The sequence below is a fragment of the Zonotrichia leucophrys genome, chromosome Z (assembly GCF_028769735.1).
Source record: "Zonotrichia leucophrys gambelii isolate GWCS_2022_RI chromosome Z, RI_Zleu_2.0, whole genome shotgun sequence".
Taxonomy (NCBI): domain Eukaryota; kingdom Metazoa; phylum Chordata; class Aves; order Passeriformes; family Passerellidae; genus Zonotrichia; species Zonotrichia leucophrys.
In genome coordinates, this window is record NC_088200.1 from 1,790,367 (window position 1) to 1,811,190 (window position 20,824).

General features: G+C 39.7%; 1 protein-coding gene across 4 annotated transcripts in view; it reads left to right on the forward strand.

Moving 5' to 3' along the window:
- The window catches only part of SMAD2 (SMAD family member 2), a 48,934-nt gene that overhangs the window by 24,973 nt on the left and 3,137 nt on the right, over positions 1 to 20,824 (forward strand). The window contains exons 3-11 of one of the 4 annotated variants that reach the window (XM_064735651.1): positions 8,399 to 8,488; positions 9,631 to 9,824; positions 10,298 to 10,432; positions 14,085 to 14,159; positions 15,096 to 15,158; positions 15,752 to 15,805; positions 16,867 to 17,079; positions 18,816 to 18,953; positions 19,110 to 19,254. In XM_064735651.1, coding sequence (XP_064591721.1) covers positions 8,399 to 8,488; positions 9,631 to 9,824; positions 10,298 to 10,432; positions 14,085 to 14,159; positions 15,096 to 15,158; positions 15,752 to 15,805; positions 16,867 to 17,079; positions 18,816 to 18,953; positions 19,110 to 19,254 — 1,107 coding nt within the window. The remainder of the gene's footprint in view (positions 1 to 8,398; positions 8,489 to 9,630; positions 9,825 to 10,297; positions 10,433 to 14,084; positions 14,160 to 15,095; positions 15,159 to 15,751; positions 15,806 to 16,866; positions 17,080 to 18,815; positions 18,954 to 19,109; positions 19,255 to 20,824) is intronic. The other 3 variants (XM_064735652.1, XM_064735653.1, XM_064735654.1) reach the window with 3 other exon arrangements.

A 20,824-nucleotide genomic window follows, 5' to 3' on the forward strand; every position in this document is an offset into this window, starting at 1 on the left:
AGATTAAGTCCAGGACTTTGTAAGACAGTACTTGGTATCCTTTTCCTAGACTTGCCAGGCTCTATTTCTGCTTTGAAGAATGGGACATTTTGGTGGCAAACCATCTATAACTACCTAAACTATCCACCTATAGTTGGGTGTAAATACATGTAAATGTTCATTTACTCTGGTTGCTAGTACAGCCCTTTAACAGAACTTTTCTAGGGGTCTGCTTTTCTACCCCAGCTTCTATCACAGAATTGTCTACATAAAAGAACCTTTGTCGAGCTCCTCCAAAGGGCAAGTGCCACCACAGAGTGGTATAGATAATTTTCAAAAAGAATTCATACCTGTGGATTTTATTTGGTGTTCATTAATTTATTAGGTCATCCCTCTAGGAGGTGATTGGAAGAGAAATCATTATTTCATGCGGAATTACTGAAACTTTATATTTTCTGTTGCAGGATAATGAGATCAGGATCTCGCTAACTTGATGTCATTGACAAGCAGGAATGAACTGCTGTAGCTCTGAGTCATTCCATGTGATGAATGTGTGTTCCTGGTTTTGTACACTTAAGTGAGCAGATGACATTATGTCACTGTAACATGGGATGCTGGAGATGCAAGTGAAGACATTGATCAGTTCTGCAGGGATGCAAAATAATTCAAAGGAGGAGTATGGTGGAACTGTCATGAAAGGAGCTTAGCATTCATGTCCTTATTGCAGGTTGTTTCAGTCTTTCCTAAGTCAGCATAGTGCAAGTAACCTTTCCCCGTCACCCCCAGCATGGGGAAAAGAAACATAAGCAGCATGCATTTCAGTAGTTGAGGCATTTAGGACAACCAGATTGCATTTTAGTGGGTTTGTTCGGACACTTGGTGATGCAGCTAGCTGAGGTGCTGCTTGGAAAGACTGGTCATGCAGTTAGCATTGCTCCTCTCTGGTTTGTAGGCATTTCAGGCTGTAATAGGGAAAAGTGCTGATTGTGAGTATGCAGAAAGGACTATCAAATCAGAATATAAAAGCCTATTCTCATAAAAACATATTTTCATTTGAAACCCAGAATTAAGGAAACCATGATCAGGCAAGTTTGGTAGGAGCTGTCTGTGCTGAGTACAATACATGTATCTTTGTAAGCCAGTGAGCTTTTTAAAATGCTGACTTAGTTTAATCTCTGTTACACTTAAGTGTTTTAATTCAATTTCCTATTACTGGAGACTTTGAGACCATTCCTGAAGTAGCTCCAAAGGCTTGGTATATCTCCTCAGCTGTTCTTGAATCTCAGTTGCATCAGGAAGAAGGTAACTAATATGAGAAGGATTCTGTTCTTCCATACATCAATTGACTGGTCCTTTTCTCAAAGGTAGAAACAGTGGAGTGCAATGGGCAGTGTGTTCACAGGAGTGCTGCTTCAGTGTAGCCACACCAGTGATAAATTGGAGGCCAAGTCCGTGTTGTGGTTCTTGCCTTGGCTTCCTGCTCACTACATTGCTCTGAAGTCTTGGATCTAAGACATTACATAGCAAGATTGATTTATTTCTTTAAAAAGAAAGGTACAGGTCTTGTATACAAGGTACAGATCTGGAGTTTTCAGACTTCAACCTGTTTTCTCTGGTCAATTTTACAGAGGTAGCCATGAGCAAAGCTAAAGCCCTGGCATTGCCCATTTGTTATGAGAAAATGGGATTCCATAAGTCTAATGGCCATTTTTTACCATTGCTCTAATTCCAATTTGGATAGCTTGGTGTAGCTCTTGAAGCAGATTTTCTGCCTCTTTTCTGCCTACTTGTCAAAATAACAAGGTCGTAAGCCTGGTAAATGTTAGGCTAGTATAAAGGTGCCTGCTTGCTTGTATAAGTAACTTCTCTAATTCAAGTGAAAAATCTGATCATTTTTGTTGTTGTTGCATTTTTTTCTTGTTTAGTCTTTGAGTAAAAACAGTGAAAACCAACATCAGGCTCACTTCTGTAGGGCAGACTTTGCGTGAGAATTCTAGAATTGGAAAACTGACTTTGATTCTCATCTCCCATTTTAAGAGATAAATGGAGTACTGTCACAGATTGCTGAAATTATTTTTTGTTTCAACCACAGCTCCAGCACTACGAGTGCCTCAGAAAATGTAGGGGCAGACAAATTAGATTCAGTGGGAGAAAGGCTCACGATTATAAGATGCAGGAGAAAGGCAAATGGAGAAGATTGCCTTGAACATGAACTTGGCAGACTTGTTAGTGGCTGCAGATTCTGAAAGATGTGAAAGATTCAGGAAGGATATTAGGGGCTCAGTGTAATACTTCACAAATAAGCAAATTAAATGTCCAAGACCATTTCTGTAATCTTTTCTGTATAATGTGGGCTTTGACTAGCACAGTGCTATTTGCATTTCAGGTTTTATTTGTCATATTTCTAGTGTTACCACTTCAGGTAAAGAGGAGGCTGCCAACTGAACTAAGTGGCTTTTAGCTCCTTTAGAGCTGTCCCACCTTGCAAGACTTCGAAGAAAAAGGTGTAACTATAGTTATATATGAATTGTGACAATATTTAAAAGCTTCTTTATGGTTTCTTGTACTTCATATGTAAATATCTTTGAAGTGGTTCTGCCTGCTTCCATCTGATATTGTACTTGTTGCAAGCACTTAATTTAGTTGAAAAAATACCTTGAGCACAAGGAGTTACCAACACTGTAAATAGGGATAGGGTAGTTATTTGTTCAGTCTGTTTCTCAATAAAAATGGGTTATAAATTCATGATAGCAACAACTTGTAATACACCTAGATCAGCCCAAGCGCTGTGTGTGATAGTTTTGGTGCACACCGAAACTGTCACACACTGGGTACTGATTAAAATTCTTTGGCTTCAGGTTTTTCAGCTATAGCCTCAAATAAACCCCTCTGTAAAAATGAGTATTGTTGACAAGATCTATCACCTTTATTTATCCCTGTTTGTATCTTCTGCTTTGCAAGTGCTCTTGGGGACGGTGCAGGGATGTCTTGGAGGATGTGCAGTGCTATGTGTAGACATGAGCTTGTTGATGCTGTGGCCATGAATATCTGGTCAATGCTTGCACATACTTGCTTGAATCTGCAAATCAGTACATCTGGCTTTTAACTGCCTTGAGAAACTGATCCTAATTAAGCAGCCGATGTTGAGTACCAGTAGGCTTTAACAGTTGGCATCTGGACATGAGTGAGGGGATTGTGGATTGGTCCGTGCATGTACATCTCCAACTGCTGATGTTTATAGTTACAATTACTGCTGCCACAAGCCAAGATGCAAAAGTCTTTCTATATTCACTGAGATGAGGTTGTGCTGTCACAGGTCATCTTATCCTGTTCAGTGTTCTCCTGCAGTGTCCTTTACCACCTAAACATATTAAATACAAGAACTTGGTTTTGGACAGTGTGTACCAGGTGATACGGGCTCCATGTGTATTTTTGGACTCATGAAGATCAATACAGTGCATTTCTTTAAACTATTTCATTAATGTAGGCTTTTTTAATTGGTATGGATTTTGATAGAGACAGTATTCCTCTGGTTGAGATACACTGCCTTAAAATAATTTCATTGCTTACTCATGAGTGTAGCACAAACTGTTTTCTATGTTCATTTGTTGTGGGCAGATCAATAATTTATTTGTATTTGTACCAGGACTTGATAGCCCAGTTTTTATAGTAGACTTACAGTTAACTGTTATTCCACTAAGGTAGTGGAATAATGACTGGGAACATCATCTGTAGATAAAGCAATACAAATACTTGCAGATTATCTTCCATAGTAGTTGGGGTTGTTCTGTGTCCACATGTTTCTTGTGTATGTCCGAGTTTTCTGTCTTACTGAATAAAGACAGTCAGATTTGTCATTTTGTGTGAAAACAGTAAAGCATTGCTACAGCTCATTGCTGTGTAGGTAATTTCTTGCCCAGAGAACAGGTTTTTTGGAACTCAGATTTTCCTGTTAAAGGAAATGATGAAATGGAAGAAGTGAAGGCATTCTGTGAACTGTTGCACGCTGATAGCCACATTAAAGATTCTTCTTGCCAGAATTGCACAGTATCATATGAGATTATATTCCTTATAAGCAGATAAAAAGTCAGGTTGAAACATCAGCTCTTACAACCCTTTCCATTCAGGGAAAGCTGACAGAAGTAGCTTTGGTTCCACCATCTATAAACTTATCTGATCCTTTCTTTACCACATCAGTCCTAAAGAGTCCCAAACCCCAGTTGTCCCAGGTTTAGTGTGTAGCAGCTTCACCACATACCTGCTAGATCTGGTTTCCCTACAAGTATTTGATCTCAAAGAGGGCTTCTTATTCCTTGCAAATATTTTTTTCAGCACTTCTTCTTTCTCTAGGAAATAGTTTTCTCCTGTTAGACCCTCCTCCTCACCTGGGAATCTGAGCCAAATTGGTATTTATATCCCTGAAGTCCCTTATAATAAATGCACTTGTGGGAACTGCAAAAGTAACAATCTTCTGTTGAGGCATGGAGTACTAAAGGCCACAGAACATGATGATTTGCTGTTGGGAGCTACTGTTGAAAAGTGTTGAAAAGATAAAAAACTAGCTTTTGTACTGTGGACCAAATGTTCGCTTGTTTCTGTCAACAAATTGTTTTAAGAACAGCAGTGAAAATGCTCTTTGGAATGAAAGTGTCCAGGAGAGAGGAAGTACATTAGCTTTGAACTTGTGTTTTGGGGTATATTTAAACACTGTCTGCACAGGAAACATTTAGGTACAGCGACACAGAAGCCAAATTATATTTTGAAAACAATGATGGCTTACCAGTGGTACAGTGTACAGCGAGTTCAAAACCAAACCCCCTTGTTTGGTAAAATACAAAGCCTGAAGTGTGCTTCCAGGCTTCAGCTTGAGTGCTTTCTGAGGGTGAAATGGTGATATGTTTTGGCTGCCTCCTTCCTAATAAATTAAAGGTGCCTGGGAACGTTCCCAGGCACTGTCCAACTGGCTAAGGACTGCCTTGTCCATTCTCTTCAGCCCTCAGCTAGCCGAGCAGGGGAGCTGCATCTGAATTATCCACTGTGACTGGGTCCCGATGGTGTGCGACTCACAAACCTGGGAATTGTGTGGGAGAACAATAATTGGCACAGCCTGGTGCTGGGGAATGTCCTAGCTGCTTTCTAGCGTACATGATCATGTTCCAGGGCCTGGGAACATTTCCAGACAAGGCTTGACTTACGAGTACAGATGTTAGTACTTGATTCTCCTGAAACCTTTATGGACTAATGCATGGAAAGGACTCTGCACCACACAAGATCTTGGATGCTTCAGAAAGGTTGATTTAGGAGTGAGTGATTCTTGTTTATTTTGAGGCAGTAATTCTGCACTATTAAAAATCTGTACCTCCTGTCTTATTTTCAGATGGTTTTACGGGTGGTTAAAACATCTTTCAGAATTCAGTCACCTTTCCAGCACCACCTTTCAGGGATGAGTAGACATGCCTGCCCTCTGTCAGGCAATGGCTTGTGTATGAATGAACATACTGTGGCCTTCCATGGAAGTACTGTGTATTGAAGTACGGTTTTTAAGGTTGTGAGGAATTTAGTTTTGATCTGGTGTGCGTGTGTGTGAATTTTAAGAGTCTTGATTTATTGCCTAGGGGACGTAGCTAGGGTATGGTCTTGCACCTTGTGGGCAATGGATCTTTTATGTCAGCAGGAAGTAGAGAAACCTCTTTATTTCTTTAGATGTTTCTTCCAGCAAACAGTAAAATCCTTGTTGAGCTAACTTCATTGATCATATGGAATGATTTCCTGCAGGCTCTTTCTTCTGTGTTTGATTGTGCATTACTGGAGTTTAAGTATAGTCCTGGTGTAGATGAAACAGTAAAACACTAGTACTAATCCCAACTCCAAGCAGATGTGTATCCTGGAGGATAGCACATCATGTAAACCAATGACTTGGGAGCTGCTCTGACTAATCACTTCTCTGTGCCTCTTGGCCCATCCTCCCTCCATGAGCTTCATTCCAAGCTGTGCCTCTGTCACACAGTCTGCTTCAGGATACTGTTTGTCTTTCTGTAGGTTGTGGAATATGCTGTCAGCTTTTAATGTTAATAGGGAGAAGAGGTTAGCAATATAAAATACTGTTCCTATTCATCTTGTTTTGTCAAGGGCTATGAAATTTTACTTTTGCATGTGCTGTTTTAAAAGCCTTGTGAACCAAATGCATGGCAATGTCATGCTTACACCAATGATGCCCCCCACAATTTTGGGAACGTGTAATCTGTGTGACAGCTCCACAGTTTTGGAGCACTGCTTTGTGTGAAGGATCCATTGCTCAAAGGTAGTGAGCTGTCAGAGCTCACTGTGTCAATTAATATGCAGCAGGCTTTGTGTCTGCTGATTGTTCTTCTAATTGCATGTAAAGATGATCTGTCTTAGCAGCAGTAGTGGTGCATATTTGAGGACACAGTACAGTGCAGAGATGCTCCCTGGTGTCCATGTGTCTTCAGGGCAACTGCTTCAATCCTTGCAAAGCTTCTGGAGACCCAGGGTTCTGACTGCATCTTAGGAATGTGGAAAAGAGAGGCTGCAGGCCCTGCTGATGCAGCCATGGGCAGGATCCCTCTTTGCCCACTCCTTCGGAAGAGCTGTGATCTCCTTGAGATCTGGATGCTTGATGGTTGGCTTTTCTGGAGAGCTGGGTCTGTGCCAGAGAATGGGCCTTCATCTCTGGCTCTCTGCTGCTCTCTACTAGGCAAACTCATCTAGTACAAGATAACCAGTAATATATCAAAAGGCTTTATTTTATTTAACATATTTAATTCTGATAAAAGCAGTCTGTTGCCACCCTCTCCTCTTACTTAGTAGTGCTCATAAAACTATGGTGAAGAGAAGTGATCTGACTGAAAAGTATCTCAAAACCTGTATTTTCAGCCATGTTTGTTCTCTGGTCAGATGGCCTGTTTATTGATTTGGGTTGCTTCTCACTGGCATGCATGTTTCAGCCTCACTGGCATGGCATTAGAAATGAGGTATGTGGTAGAGGCAAGAAGGAAGCGAGACCCGTTCATTGCCTTCACCAGCTGCTGGCACTTAGGTTTTATTAAAAGTCACTGTGGAATTGAGGTGGTTGTCAGCCCTGACAGTGGTTTCAAGTCCAGTGAAGTGCTGTCTGCTCTTTTGTTTTGTAACACTAATGAATTTTCCCTGTGTAATGAGAAGAAAAAAAGCATCAGCCTCACTTTTCTTTTCTTAAGCACTCAATCCAAACTTGAGTGTATCAGCTAAACTTGGTAATTTAAATTTCAGTTGCAACACTTGTACTTAAAATCAGAAGTTTGGTGACCTTGTATTCTTCCTGTTGCAGCTTTTCAGAGGCTGTTAATTTTAAAGGTAATACAGCAGCAAGCCAACTTCAGGCTGCATAATTAGGAAGGAGAGATTTGCTTGTGAAACAAATTTTCTCCATTTCTGAAGTGAGAGTATATAAGTATGTTACTTATATGAAATAAAGTGTCTGTTTTCAGTGGTCACTGAGCAAGTAGGTTATAGAACTGAGCTTCATTTATGCTTCTGAAAGTCTGCTGCCTGATTACAATCCTATGCTGTTTTCTTGCTTTGTTTAAATATGCCTCTGCTTTAATTTGTTTCCATGACTGAATTTTCCTTTATCTTCTCTATTGTGATCTGCTCCTTCAGTCAGTTTTGTAAAGGCTTAGCTGCCTTTCCTTTTCTCCTGCTTGATTTAGCAATTAAAGTTATGTGATAGTTGAATCTTAAGGTACTACACTGTAAAGCATTCTGTTTTGTATACTGTGTGAAAGAATATTTAGCTGTTTAATCAAGGAGAGTACGGAAAACAGCTAAATATCAGCTATAATGTGTTTTTCTTCAGCGTTTGAATTTCTGTTTTTCAGAATAGCAACAAATTACTCTGTGCATGGAAAATGAGATTAATGCTGATTAATTAAGTGGTGATACTTGAACTTTAGATTGTGATGTTCAGTTTTGGATACACATGGCCTTTCTTTGAAGTCTTAGGGCAGTTTATATTTAGAAACAAACAAAAACAAAAAACAAATAAACAAACAAAAAAGCCAAAAACCAACCGAACCCAGAAACTACCTTTTAAAATTGAATTTTGTAAAGAACTAGGCTGAGGAAGTTTTGCCTGTTTTAAGGAACATTGCAACTGTATCAATTATTTAAAATCTGAGAACTTGTTCACCTTTAAAAACATTTATCATTTACCTTGAATCACTTGTTCCATTTTGATAGCCTCCTTCATATAGAAAATATAGCATGAGATGTCAGTTTAAATGCCAGTCTAACAGTGCTCTATCTTCTATGTGAAAGGAAGTATTCTGTACATTTTTCCATGTTTGACCTCATGGTGTTTTGAATAACCATGTTCCATATTCATATCAATTTTTTGTTTTTGTTTTCAATTTATGCACAGCACTTGCTCTGAAATTTGGGGACTGAGTACACCAAACACGATAGATCAGTGGGATACAGCAGGCCTTTACAGCTTCTCTGAACAAACCAGGTGAATATTCTGCCCTCTCTCGCATCATAAAAATCTTGTGGGAGGGATTGGCTTTGGAGGGTCTGTAATGGGATGCTTTAGCTGTAAAATAGACTAAAATGATTCCTAGGCCTCTCATGGTTCAGCATTTTGAAGTATTTCCTTGCCAGTGTAGAGATCAGTGTGTTCACAGCTGATGTTTTGACCAATGAAACTCTTAATTCTGCTGTTACTCCTTTTTCACGCCAGTGCTATTGAAAGAATGGGAAGACTTGTTAAATGCAAGCTCTAATGTGATCTGGTATTTATATTAACAAAATTGGCAAACTTAATTCTTTAGACCTAATCTTACAAAGTGTTTAAACTGCTTTGTATGCCACAAGCTTTCAGTTAAATCTTGCTAATTGGCTCAGATACGAGCTACTAAAGAATTGTTTGTAAATTCTTCAGTACTTAATGGTGGGCAAATTCTAAACAGGGTCTTTATTTTTTCATGTCACATTACTTGATTTGTGTATTGAGGTTTGTCTCCCATCCCATAACAATCATAAACATCTGCATTTGTGTAAGCATATGCAGTCTGTCTTAAAACTAGCAAAACATTTTCAGCTGGTAGCAAGGCAGATGAAGTGAAGAAGATAAACTGTACAGCCCTTACAAGATGTGCATTCATGTGTTGTGCATTGCAGTTATACTGCCATGTGGATCACTTGGGCAGCTGACTGCTTATAGGCTTATTTGCAGTCCTGTGGGAGTTCTTATGCTTAAAACCATAAAGCATCCATGCCACAGCAAAGCCTTGAGGTGCCTTTAGCAGTGGAAGGGACCATTAAGTGTGTGATTTTATTTTTAACAACTGTGTTCAACATTTAAAAAAAAAGAAAGTATATGAAGCAATTATTCTAAATACTTGGTTGTATGTAAGTGGCTTTTAATGAAGTCTAAATTCACTGGCAATAATTTGAGCAGCTCAAACATGAGTCGACATTGCTTGATACGATCATTGTCATTGCATTTGAAGCCTTTCAGTTAGAGTACAGATGTCACTAGCAGAGTCAGCGCACTGAGTTCTGAGAATGAGCTCCCCATGTGTGTGCTCTGTTGCTGGAGGGGCCGAGGCAGCACGCAGTGTGTAAACGCTTCTCCACGTCTCTCCCCTGCAGATCCCTCGATGGCCGTCTGCAGGTGTCTCACCGCAAGGGACTGCCTCATGTCATTTACTGCCGCCTCTGGCGCTGGCCAGACCTGCACAGCCACCATGAACTTAAGGCAATTGAAAACTGTGAATATGCTTTTAATCTTAAAAAGGATGAAGTATGTGTAAACCCTTACCACTACCAGAGAGTGGAGACACCAGGTAGGAGGACTGCTTATGACTTTCCGTGTCAGCATCTGTTTGTGTTTATTCAGCATAATGTTTTAAATGAAAAATGAGAGAAAGGTGATGTCCTCTCTCAAGACTTCAAAAGATTCTTTTTTGAGGTCATATCCCTGAAAGTTCTTAATAGTAAAGTTACTGAAAAATCTTTACAAATGTGTTTATAAACACTTCCAGGACTGCTAGCAGTTTCCACCTGGCCAGGGGCAATTCAGGCTAGATAGGACAAAAAAGTTGATTTACCTTTGTTAATGTGAAGTGGTCTTATTTAAGGCACCTCAGGAATCACATCTCTTCCAGTAACTAGCTGTGCAGATGTAGAATTAGCAGTGCTGAGTTTCAGAAGATTTCAAAACATCTGAAGAAACTCTTAAAAGTTTTATTTTTTTTCATTTTAGCTTACAAAATTGTGTATTTTGATTACCAGTGATTTTTGAATTTTGCCTTTCCAGTCTTGCCTCCTGTGCTCGTGCCACGGCACACTGAGATCCTAACGGAGCTGCCACCTCTGGATGACTATACCCATTCCATTCCTGAGAACACTAACTTTCCAGCTGGGATTGAGCCACAGAGCAATTACATACCAGGTATTTTCTTAACTCCCACTCTAGACAGCGTGTTCTGACATTGTGCCACTGGAACAAAGATGGTCATTTCATCCTTTTAAATGATGAAATTAATTGAAATATGCACCACTAAATCAGATTTAGTTATCTCATGTACTAATTCCAGTGGAAATACCTAAACAATGTTGTTTGCAGAACGTGATCCTGCATGAAACTATATTGCTGTCATTTCACAATAGCTGACTTGGTTTCAGTAGCTTGAGATTCAGAATGCTAATAAGTCCACAGTAGATCTTAACCTTCTGCTTTAAGCCTCTTTCATAAACATGCAAGGGGTTGCCAAATGCTGTGCATTTGAGATTGAGTAATAAACTGATGCTCAATCCCATTCTGTGTAATATGTGGAGAAGACTTTTAAGTTGCAGTGCAGTGACTTAAGTGTTTTGATCTGTAGTTCACATCAGTAGTGGTCTGCTTTAGCTTTTTGTTACTATTGTGTGCATATTGTTTTATCTTTCTGTATGAAAGAGCAACCTAACAATACTGAACTGTTAAAGAGTCTCTCCTCCCTCTCTTTCCCCCCTTTTCCACCCCAAAACAAACAGTGCTAAAGTGCTGCACCTGAAACCCTGTTACCCTCATCGAAACAAAATTGGTGACCTTTTTTTCCTGCCCCAACTTCCTGTTTCCTGTCTCTTCAGGAAGTCGCATGGAGTGTAAAACCAAGCAAAGCTGAAGTTTGCTCATAAATGTTTAATGCATTCATGTTATGAATAAGCTGAAAATTCACATTTGGAGTCTCTGAAAGAATGAGATGACTGCCCCAAAACTCAAATATGTGCAATGTACAAGTTGTACTTACAGGTCTTAAGCAGAATGATGCTTGTGTTTTCTTTAAATATATCCAAGAATTGAAATGGCATTAAAAAATCAATTAATTTGACCTTTCTGTTTAATTTTGGCCACATCTGTTTCCACCTTTATAGAGCCATTGAAGGCACTAGGAGTTGGTGTTGCTTTCTTAACTTGCTTATACTTTAACTCAAACTGAGGGCTTTTGGTAAGGTTTGCAAACAGCTTACTGGAAAGCCACTTTCTGCAAACACAGTGCTATGGAAATGAGCTAATGTGGAATCTCAGGACTGAGGTGCCAAGTCACCGAGACCACCCTTGGGGGGCTCGGGAGTCCTGGAATGTTCCAGAAGTGTCTGGTGGCTGGACTTTGATCCTACACAGGAGACGACACCTGTATGAGGATAGGAGGGTTTCACCGGGGTGAATGGTGAAGGGATAAGTTAATTAGAGGGTGAGACACAGGGTTTAGGATTTCTGTACAGGGGGTTTAGAGAAGTAAGATGGAGGAATTGGGGCGTGTCCTGTCCTTCTTCTTCTTCTTCTTCTCCTCCATCTTCTGTGGTGATGGTGGCACTTTGGGATTGGTCATTACTAAAAGTGCACTGGTTAATAAGGGCAAAAGGTATTGGGGAAAAATGATAAATATTGTACACGTAACTATGGGTATAAAGATAGGTGACCGCCCGGAGGGCAGGGGAGTGTGCTCATGGCTGGCTGCTGAGCAGAGCTCTGTCGGGCCGAGAGAAAATCTTTTAGATAAACAATTAATAAACACTGAGACCGAGAAAAGATTTGAAGCCTCTTCTCGTCCTTGAAGCGCGGGCTGCCCCAAGGCCACCCCGGGCCTTTCCAGGCCATCCAAACAGCCAGGATCGGACAAGCTAAAGTAGTTATTTGCAGGAAGTTTGCTCAAGATGATTGTAGGCATTCACATGATCTTCAAATGTTTATGCAGGTAACCACACCTCCTTCTCTTTGTCACTGACACCCTCCTCCTGTGCTCATATCATGGTATCTTACTTTATTTGACCTTGCTGACTTAATCTGGAAGGCTTGGCTGGGTTCTGATAAGCCTTGTGTGCCTTGATAGCCTTCTTCAGAGAACCATTTTTTTCAGTGGTAGGGTAGGCTCACATCTGGTAACTTTGTACCCCAGACCTGTCTCAGTACTTGATCTACAAGAGAGAAGGTGCAGGGGTGTAGGGTGGCCTTTGAGAGCTGCATGTTCCAGTTGAGGTTCTGGATTAGCTGAGCTGCATCACCCACACTTCTGGCAGCACTCAAGCTCTAAATTTTTGGTGTCCCACCTGAGTGCTCATTTCCAGCTGTGTGGTGCTCATCCTCTGACCCTAAACTGCTAATAGTACTAGGTAGAATAAATCTTCTGTGTTTGGGCAGAGACTAGACATGGAAAGTAATCTGTGCCAAAGAGCCTAGATTAGCAACTGGAAAGGAGTCATGGGTTGGATTAGGAATGTGTATTGACCTTTTGCCACAGCTGTGGGTTTAGCTGTAGCTAATGATTTGGAGAAGGGTGGAGTCCCCTTTATCACAATGAATGCTGTACAAATCTTCAAAATGGATATGATTTTTGTTATCGTATTTCTTACTAGTGATGATTTCCTTTAATTGTCCTTTTAAATTGAATTCTGTCAAGTCTATATTTAGCACACAGAATGAATCAAAGATAAAATTCTCTCAGTTAGTTTTAATTTAATCAACTGACTTAATCTAGTTTCCTCTCACTGGTTTCCTTCTGATCTCATAATATTGCAGTACATCTCAGACATGATGCTTGTTATAACTTTATTTCTTAAGCAAAAAGTCTTTAAGTTTCTGCTGTTTGGTAATAGTGCAATTAAAGGTGTTTAACCCCTGGAAGTTTCAGAGACAATTCTAAGGTGATTGTAGAGATAGTTAGCTTCAAACACTTTCACTAAAGAAACACAGGTTTTGCCTATAATATGTAGGAAAAGACATTTGCCCAGTTCAAAGAAATTTATTTCCTGAAAGGCAGTTGGTTAATTTGTTATCTGGATTACAAAAAACATCTTGAGTGGAAAAAAGGAACATGCATACTCTCCTGGTTTTGAAGATATTTCAGAGGAATTAGACACAGTTTCCGGTATCAGAACGCTTCAAAGTTGGTACTGCATTTACTTTGGTCTGTGAAATTCTGTCTTTAAAGAAAGCTAGTTAAAAGAGTAGATGATGGTTTTAATAGAGCTCAGAAGTATCAGTGGTTACAATAACAGAACTTTTGCAGTGTTTTAAGTCAATAGAGTTATAAATGAGTCAAATCAGCTGTTGTGTATGGAAGAAATATATATTTGGGAGCTGAACTGAAAAACAACCTTTGAATCTAACAACTTCAGTAAGGTGTGGGAGGGTATCTGATCTGATGGTTATCCTACATGAAGACAGCTCACATTATTTTTTGTGGAAATCCCCAGATGGTTTTTTTCATTTGTGATTCTACTAAATATGAAAGCTGTTGATCACAATTACAAAATTGTTACTCATTGTAGTGACAGCAACTTCTTAAATGGAACAAACAAGGATTCTGATATTTATATAACAAATTTCAGCAACTGATTGACATACAAAAGAAGATACATTTTACATACCAATAAGGCAGGTAACCTGTTTGAAGTCCTACTGTAAGGAAAAAGGGACAGCAAAATTACATTCAGATTCAGTGTTCAGGTAGGTGCAACAGAGCTCATGAAGATGTCATCACAGAATCCACAAGACTTGGATCTTACAATAGTTTGCCTAGTCATTTTACAAATTGGTGGATTTTTCTTTTTTTTATAAGAAACACCTCCTCCAGGATATATCAGTGAAGATGGAGAAACAAGTGACCAGCAGCTGAACCAAAGCATGGATACAGGTAACATTTATTTTTCATCACTTTCAAGGCTTTGTATTAGTAGCTGTGATCCCTCTGCATAGGAGCATGAATTCAGCCCAAAAGATGATTGCAGTTTTCCTCTGTAAAACCTGGTGTTTTATGCCTAAAATACCACTTTCAGTCTTTAATGAACAAAGCAGATTTTGCCAGGGAAATGCTTCTAAAACATTCTGTGACTTATTAAGTATATTACATTTGTTCTGTAACAGAAGCATACAAGTCTAATTAAGACTTGACCAGAGACCCTTAAAATAGATTTTAATAGCTAATTGGTTTCAGCCATTCCCCAGCAAACAGGTTCATTGAAGCACAATGTCTGTTGGCCTAAACAAGCTATAGACAGTCTGTGTTCTGAGAACCGTCTCTAACTCTGACAAACTTACCACTTCTGCCATGTTTAAAATTAGTTCTTGTGTGGAAGGTTCTGTGGCAAAAGTAACGGCATTTGTGCCTTTGTATTTAAGGGTTTCTAGATAATGTGGTTGACCTTAGACTTGGACAAAGCACAGTTAATGTGCTGGGTAAGAGCCTCCTGCTGTGTGTTGGCAGACTTGAGTGTGCTTGGTTAGCTAATGTTAGCAACCATTTGCAGTAAGTTGGAATCTGCTGCACCAGTTTCTGTAAGAACTGCAATATTTTCCCACTATGTGACAATAAATACCTGAATTAAAACAGCCTGACATAAGTGGTCACCGTAGGAATGTTTCTGTGAAAGCTTTTCTGTATTTTGCCACCTTGTGTGCAAATTGTGTTGGAGAGTTCATTTTTTTATGAGTGTTTAAATTCCTCCTTCTGGGAAAGAATTATTTCCTCAAATGAGGAAATCTAGCTTGCTCTTTTCTGGCGATCATAGAATCATAAATTATAGAATGGTTTGGGATAAAAGGGACCTTAGAGACCGTCTCTTTCCACCAGGGACACCTTCCACTACCCCAGGTTGCTCCCAGCCCTGTCCAGCCTGGCCTTGGACACTTCCAGGTATGGGGCAGTCACAGCTTCTCTGGGAAACCTGTGCCAGGGACTCACCATCCTCAGCATAAAGATTTTTTTTCCCAATATCTAATCTAAATCTCTCCTCTTTCAGTTTGAAGACTTTCCCTCTTCTCCTGTCACTACCTGCTCTTGTAAACAGTCCTTTTCCAACTTTCTTGAAGGCTCTCTTCAGATACTGGAAGGTCTTTTCCAAGATAACTCTTTTCCTTTGAGAACAGAGAGACAATGTCTTGCTTGTCTCATCGACTCTTTCTTACCTGTTTTTTTACTGAATTTGGGAAATCACTACCTTCTCACTGGAGAAGTGCATAAATAATGTTGGGAGTGTGTGCAAAGTGGCAGTTCTGCCAAAATACTGTGCTAAGTTAATTGAGTCTTTACAAGGAGGGGGGGTATGCACAGAAGTCTGGAAGATTGAATGAAATCCTAATTCAGAGTAAGTGTGTGATATTCCAGAAAACTGATGTTTCTTACTCTGAAAAACTTCAATGAAAACCTGATGTAGATAATGGTTATGCCTGCTGATCTGAAAAAATAAAAAACATTTGCTCTGAAACCTGTCTGTCTTGCTTCAACAGGATCTCCAGCAGAGCTGTCTCCTAGTACTCTCTCTCCAGTTAATCATAGCCTGGGTAAGCTGGAAATACTTACAATTATTTCTCCATGTGTAGTGATTCTTCATTATATATGTAATTACTTTAAAAGTGAAAATGTGCTGTAACAAATTAAGAGCTATATTAAGAGGTCACTCTTGTGTTGGCTTCCTGGTGTTAAGCATAATGGGGCTGGGTTAATCACTTGTTAACAATTACTCTATTTCTGTACCTGTTGAGCTCGTAGCAAAGAGAAGAAGTGGTATCTTTGTGTGTGCAGGAATAGCATTTATAAAATGAATAGTTTAAAAGGATGTTTGCCTCTCTGTGATGCTGCCCAGACTTGCTGTCTCCCTTGTGTGTGTGTTCTGCTGCTCTTCTCATGTACTGTTTCACCTGTAACCACAGCACAGTAGTTGCTCCCACATTAGCAGCCCACCTGCTTTGATCCAGTGCTATTGCTGTGTGTCTGTAAGTGCCGCAGGAAGATCAGATTGCCCTGGGTTTGTTTAAGGAATGGTGACAGGATGTGACAGGAAAATGCAGAATGCTGAGTAAGTAATTAGGGTAGGTAAAAAGGGGAAGCAGTGAAGAAAAAAGCCTGAAGATACACAGGGAAGAGTCTCTTGTAGGGGACAATAAAGTAGCTTGGAACTACCTTTATCTAAAGAGAGAGTGTAATACAAAAGAACATGATTATATTTTTTTTCTTTTTGTTGTTCCGTGTTTGATAGTTTAATCTTTTCTTTAATGCTGCCAAAATGTTTGCAAGCTACAGAAAAGGCAACAGGAATGTCTCAACGTCTGGCGCTCAGAGCACCATTAGCTTAATCATTTTGCCGAGCAAAATGCAAGTACTGAACTAAATGAGCTGTGGTCAGATTAGATCATCCCTTCTTCCCCTCCTCCTTCCCTTGTGTGGAAGATTGAATTCCATTCTGTTTACTGAAGTAGGTAAAAAGGACAGCAAGCAAAATATAGTTTGAGTAGTTTGAGGAGACTACTGCTGTCATTTCTGGGAGAGACAAATAGCAGGGTAGATCGATCTACTTTCAGCCTCAAAATCTGTGTTAAGTTTGGTTTTTAAAATTTTTTTTTAGACTTGCAACCAGTTACTTACTCGGAGCCTGCGTTTTGGTGTTCAATAGCATATTATGAGTTGAATCAAAGAGTGGGAGAAACCTTCCATGCGTCTCAGCCTTCCCTGACTGTAGATGGCTTTACAGATCCATCAAATTCAGAGCGATTTTGTCTAGGTCTGCTTTCCAATGTAAACAGAAATGCTACAGTGGAAATGACAAGGCGACATATAGGTAAAGATCTCTGATCTTTTAACTATTTAATTTCATTTTGTTGCTTAAATTATCTGGAATGACCCAGGTAGGATGTGTGTTGGGTTCCTTTCACCCTTGTGCGGCCAGCCATCAGCTGTATCTCTCAGGGCTTGTCAAGGATAGTTTGGTTTCACTGGCTGAGAACAGAAGTGGAAAGACACAGAGTCACTGCTTCTGAAATTAGGGAGAAACATGGCAGCTTCTGCTGCTGAAGCCAGTTTGAACTGGGAAGAGATGTAGTGATGGCTGGAGCTGAAAGGAGCTGCCTTTCCTCACTTGGTAGCTCCATAGCTGGTGGCAGCTGCAGTCACACAGCTGTCACGCTCAGGGCAGCACAGGAGCGAGCCACTCTACTGTGTGGCACTCCAGTAGCTCACATTGCTGTTCTTGCCTTCTGGAAAATGATGGTGCACCAAAGCATCCCAGGGGGCAGATTTGTGGCTTCCAGCATCCTCAATGGACCACTCTGCCCTGGGCAGCATTTATATTCAGATTTGCTTGTAATTGAAATTTAAGCTTTAATTACAACATATTCCTATGTTGCTTAGTTTACTGTAGTTTATAAAATGCAGAATGGAGACTGATAGAATGAAATTCTGGATTCTTTTCTGGAATGGGAAAAGCTGCTATTGAGAACCCATTGTTCTGACATGATTAAGGTTTTCTTTGTAATGGTTAGTCAAGAATGTTGTTTTCCACAATGCAGTGTCTTGACTTCAGGTTCTTCAGTAAACTACATTCATTTTTTTTTTTTCTGGATACTTTCATTAGCAACATTTATGAGATTTTTGTTGTTGTTGTTATTTTTACTTGCAGTAAAATTTCAACTTCTTCAGTAGAACTGACTCCTTTTATGCCAAGTCCAAATGCCAAATCCAGATGCTTGTCTAATAAAATTTTAGATGTGCAGAAACCCAGGCTGTACTTGTGCTGACTGGTCAAAAGATCAATGATGAGGAAGAGCAAAAATCTCATGAGCCCTTACTCTTTAATAGAGGGAGCTCGCATTTTGTTTGAAAAATTGTTTTAACAAAAAGGGCGAATGGAAACTATGGCCTCTAAGTATCTGTTAATTATAAATAGTTCTCTCTGGGAGATCATTTGCACATTATTTACTTTCTGCTAGAAATAAACCATGCAGATTTGTTTTCCACTCAGAGACAGAACAAAGTAACAATTTAAAGGTGGAAAATTGAGATTTTTTTTCACAGTTTTTTTTGTTTGTAATAGGCCTAAATGAAATCATACTGTTTTTGTTAAAGCAGCACAGGGGTATGCAGTAGGTTGTGAAATAGTGTGGGTGTATTAAGCAGAGAGTGTTGCAGTGGTGATCTTATGTTTTCTCCTTTGACCATAGTGGCCTGTGCTGCTTCACATACAATGCCTTAATATTAGCACAAGTTTTAATTCTGTTTTATGAACACTGCTTCTGAGCTTGGATTTGGTTACAAGCTATTATATGGCTAAAAAAGGCTCTTTCACTTTTGACCAAAAATTATTCTGCTTTTCCTTCATATATTTTGCATTCATGGGAGAAAAATCCAATTTAATTGTGTTCTGCTCCTGCTACAGCTGTCAGCACAGCAGTGAGGTTGTGTAGATAATTGATTTCTGTTTGTGTTGTAAAGAAAAACCTTGCTTTCTCTGAAAAATAATCTTCCTTGTTCCCCAGTCTAGTCATACCATAACTAGAGTTCCTTTGAATTTTGCTACAGGCAGGGGAGTGCGTCTGTACTACATTGGCGGAGAGGTTTTTGCCGAGTGCCTGAGTGATAGCGCGATCTTCGTTCAGAGCCCCAACTGCAATCAAAGATACGGCTGGCATCCTGCAACTGTGTGCAAGATTCCTCCAGGTTAGTGGCCTGCCAAAGGTCTTGTGTGAAAGCACCCAGTGGAAGTGGTCACTGTATGATGTTTGCTTTCCTTTTTTGTAATTTCTTCATAGATTCAGGCTTCTGTGTAGCAAATGTGAGTGTATTCACTGACTGTACCTTTTTGACTCTTTATAGGATGCAATCTAAAAATCTTTAATAACCAAGAATTTGCTGCTCTTCTGGCTCAATCTGTGAATCAGGGCTTTGAAGCAGTTTATCAGCTGACTAGAATGTGTACCATAAGAATGAGCTTTGTTAAAGGATGGGGGGCTGAATACAGGTAAGAAAATAACCTCCTTTGTTCTTAAATTTTGACTTAATAGTTTTTGTTCTTTCACTAGTATACCATTTCTGTCTGGCTTGTGTGTATGTAAGCCATACATACACACTTCTTGCTGCTATTGTGGATATGCTCTCTGCAAATTGAACCCATATTTTTCTTTTCCCCCCCCCCCTCAGCTACGGAACTGCTAAGTTACAAAGTCCATAAACTTTTGGTGTTGCATTGAAGCCAACTGTTGAGCAAGGAATGTTGTCAAAGTTCCGTTCTCTTGCTCAGCCCTGCTGGCTTGCATGTTGTGGTGAAATCCACGCCGTCATCTTAAAGTTCCACAGTTTGTGCTGTGAGATTATTTGCTGTGTGTTAAACTTGCAGTCATTCTGGTCTCTGTCCTGCTCTGCTTGTAGCATGAGTTCCTTAGGCTGTGGTGCAGGATGGGGTTGGTGGTACCCAATGGAGAGATGGGCAATGCCTCTTGCAGAGTGGAATAGCTGGAGAGCATGCATCTAAGGGATGGCAAGTATTTTGGAACTTTCAGTGGAAAAAGCTTTGCAGGAGTAAGATGATTGTGTTTATTTAGTAAAACTTCTAAAAACAGTTCTTTGAGTGGAAAGAAATAGCATTCTATCTGCTTTGGAATAGATTCCAATTGTGTTCTCTGTTAGCACAAATGAAAAGTGGTAGTTGAGGACAATGCCTGTTTTTAATGCAGTATGGAAATTCAAGAAGAAAAGGAATTGACTTCTAACTGAGCAGTTCTAAAGATTTCATTATTTTGGAGAGCTAGACCTGTGGTTTTAAACAAACCTCTTAAACCTCTCTAGAAAATGTCCACTGAAAGAATGAAGTTTGACAAGTCAATACCCTAATGCAATGCATAACGATTTTTTTAAAAGCCATATAATTTCTGAAGTTGAATAATGGTGTGTAGGCTCCACTTGGGTTGATTCCTTTATCTGCTCTTGAAATACATACATGTAAATAGCAGTGTCAGTATGTGGGGGAGGTTTCTCAGCTAAATGAAGCCAATTTTGTAGTAGTCTAATGAGATGAAATGAGAAATTTGAGTAATGGAATAAATTGGTACCTCTTTGTTAGGAAGAAGTAAGAAAAAAATCTGGCTCAGGTTTAAAGAGCTATTGGATTTGGCCCTGAAGGAGTATGTATACACTTAGGCATAATTAAATACAACATTCAAATCTGAGCAGAAGAAAGGCTTAATCAGTCAGATTATATAGAGGCATCTTGAAGTGAGTGTAAGTGCTGGTTTAAAACTGTGGGGAGGCTTTTGTTAAAGTTGATTCTGAGTGGGGAGAATGTTGGTGGTTGGTCTATAAACTGTATGTAGACCATAGGATTGAAAAAGCTGCAGTGGTAGCACTGCCAAAACGGAACAAAAACTGGTTACTGACTCATGATGAACTAATTTCTTTGCACATCATCTTTAAGATGATGCTAATAAATTACTGATACACAAAGCTTGTAAATATGCTCTAGCTGGGATTAGAGCAAGAAGTGGTGGCTCCAATGACATAACCTTGAATTTAAATTAATGTAGCTTGACTTGTTG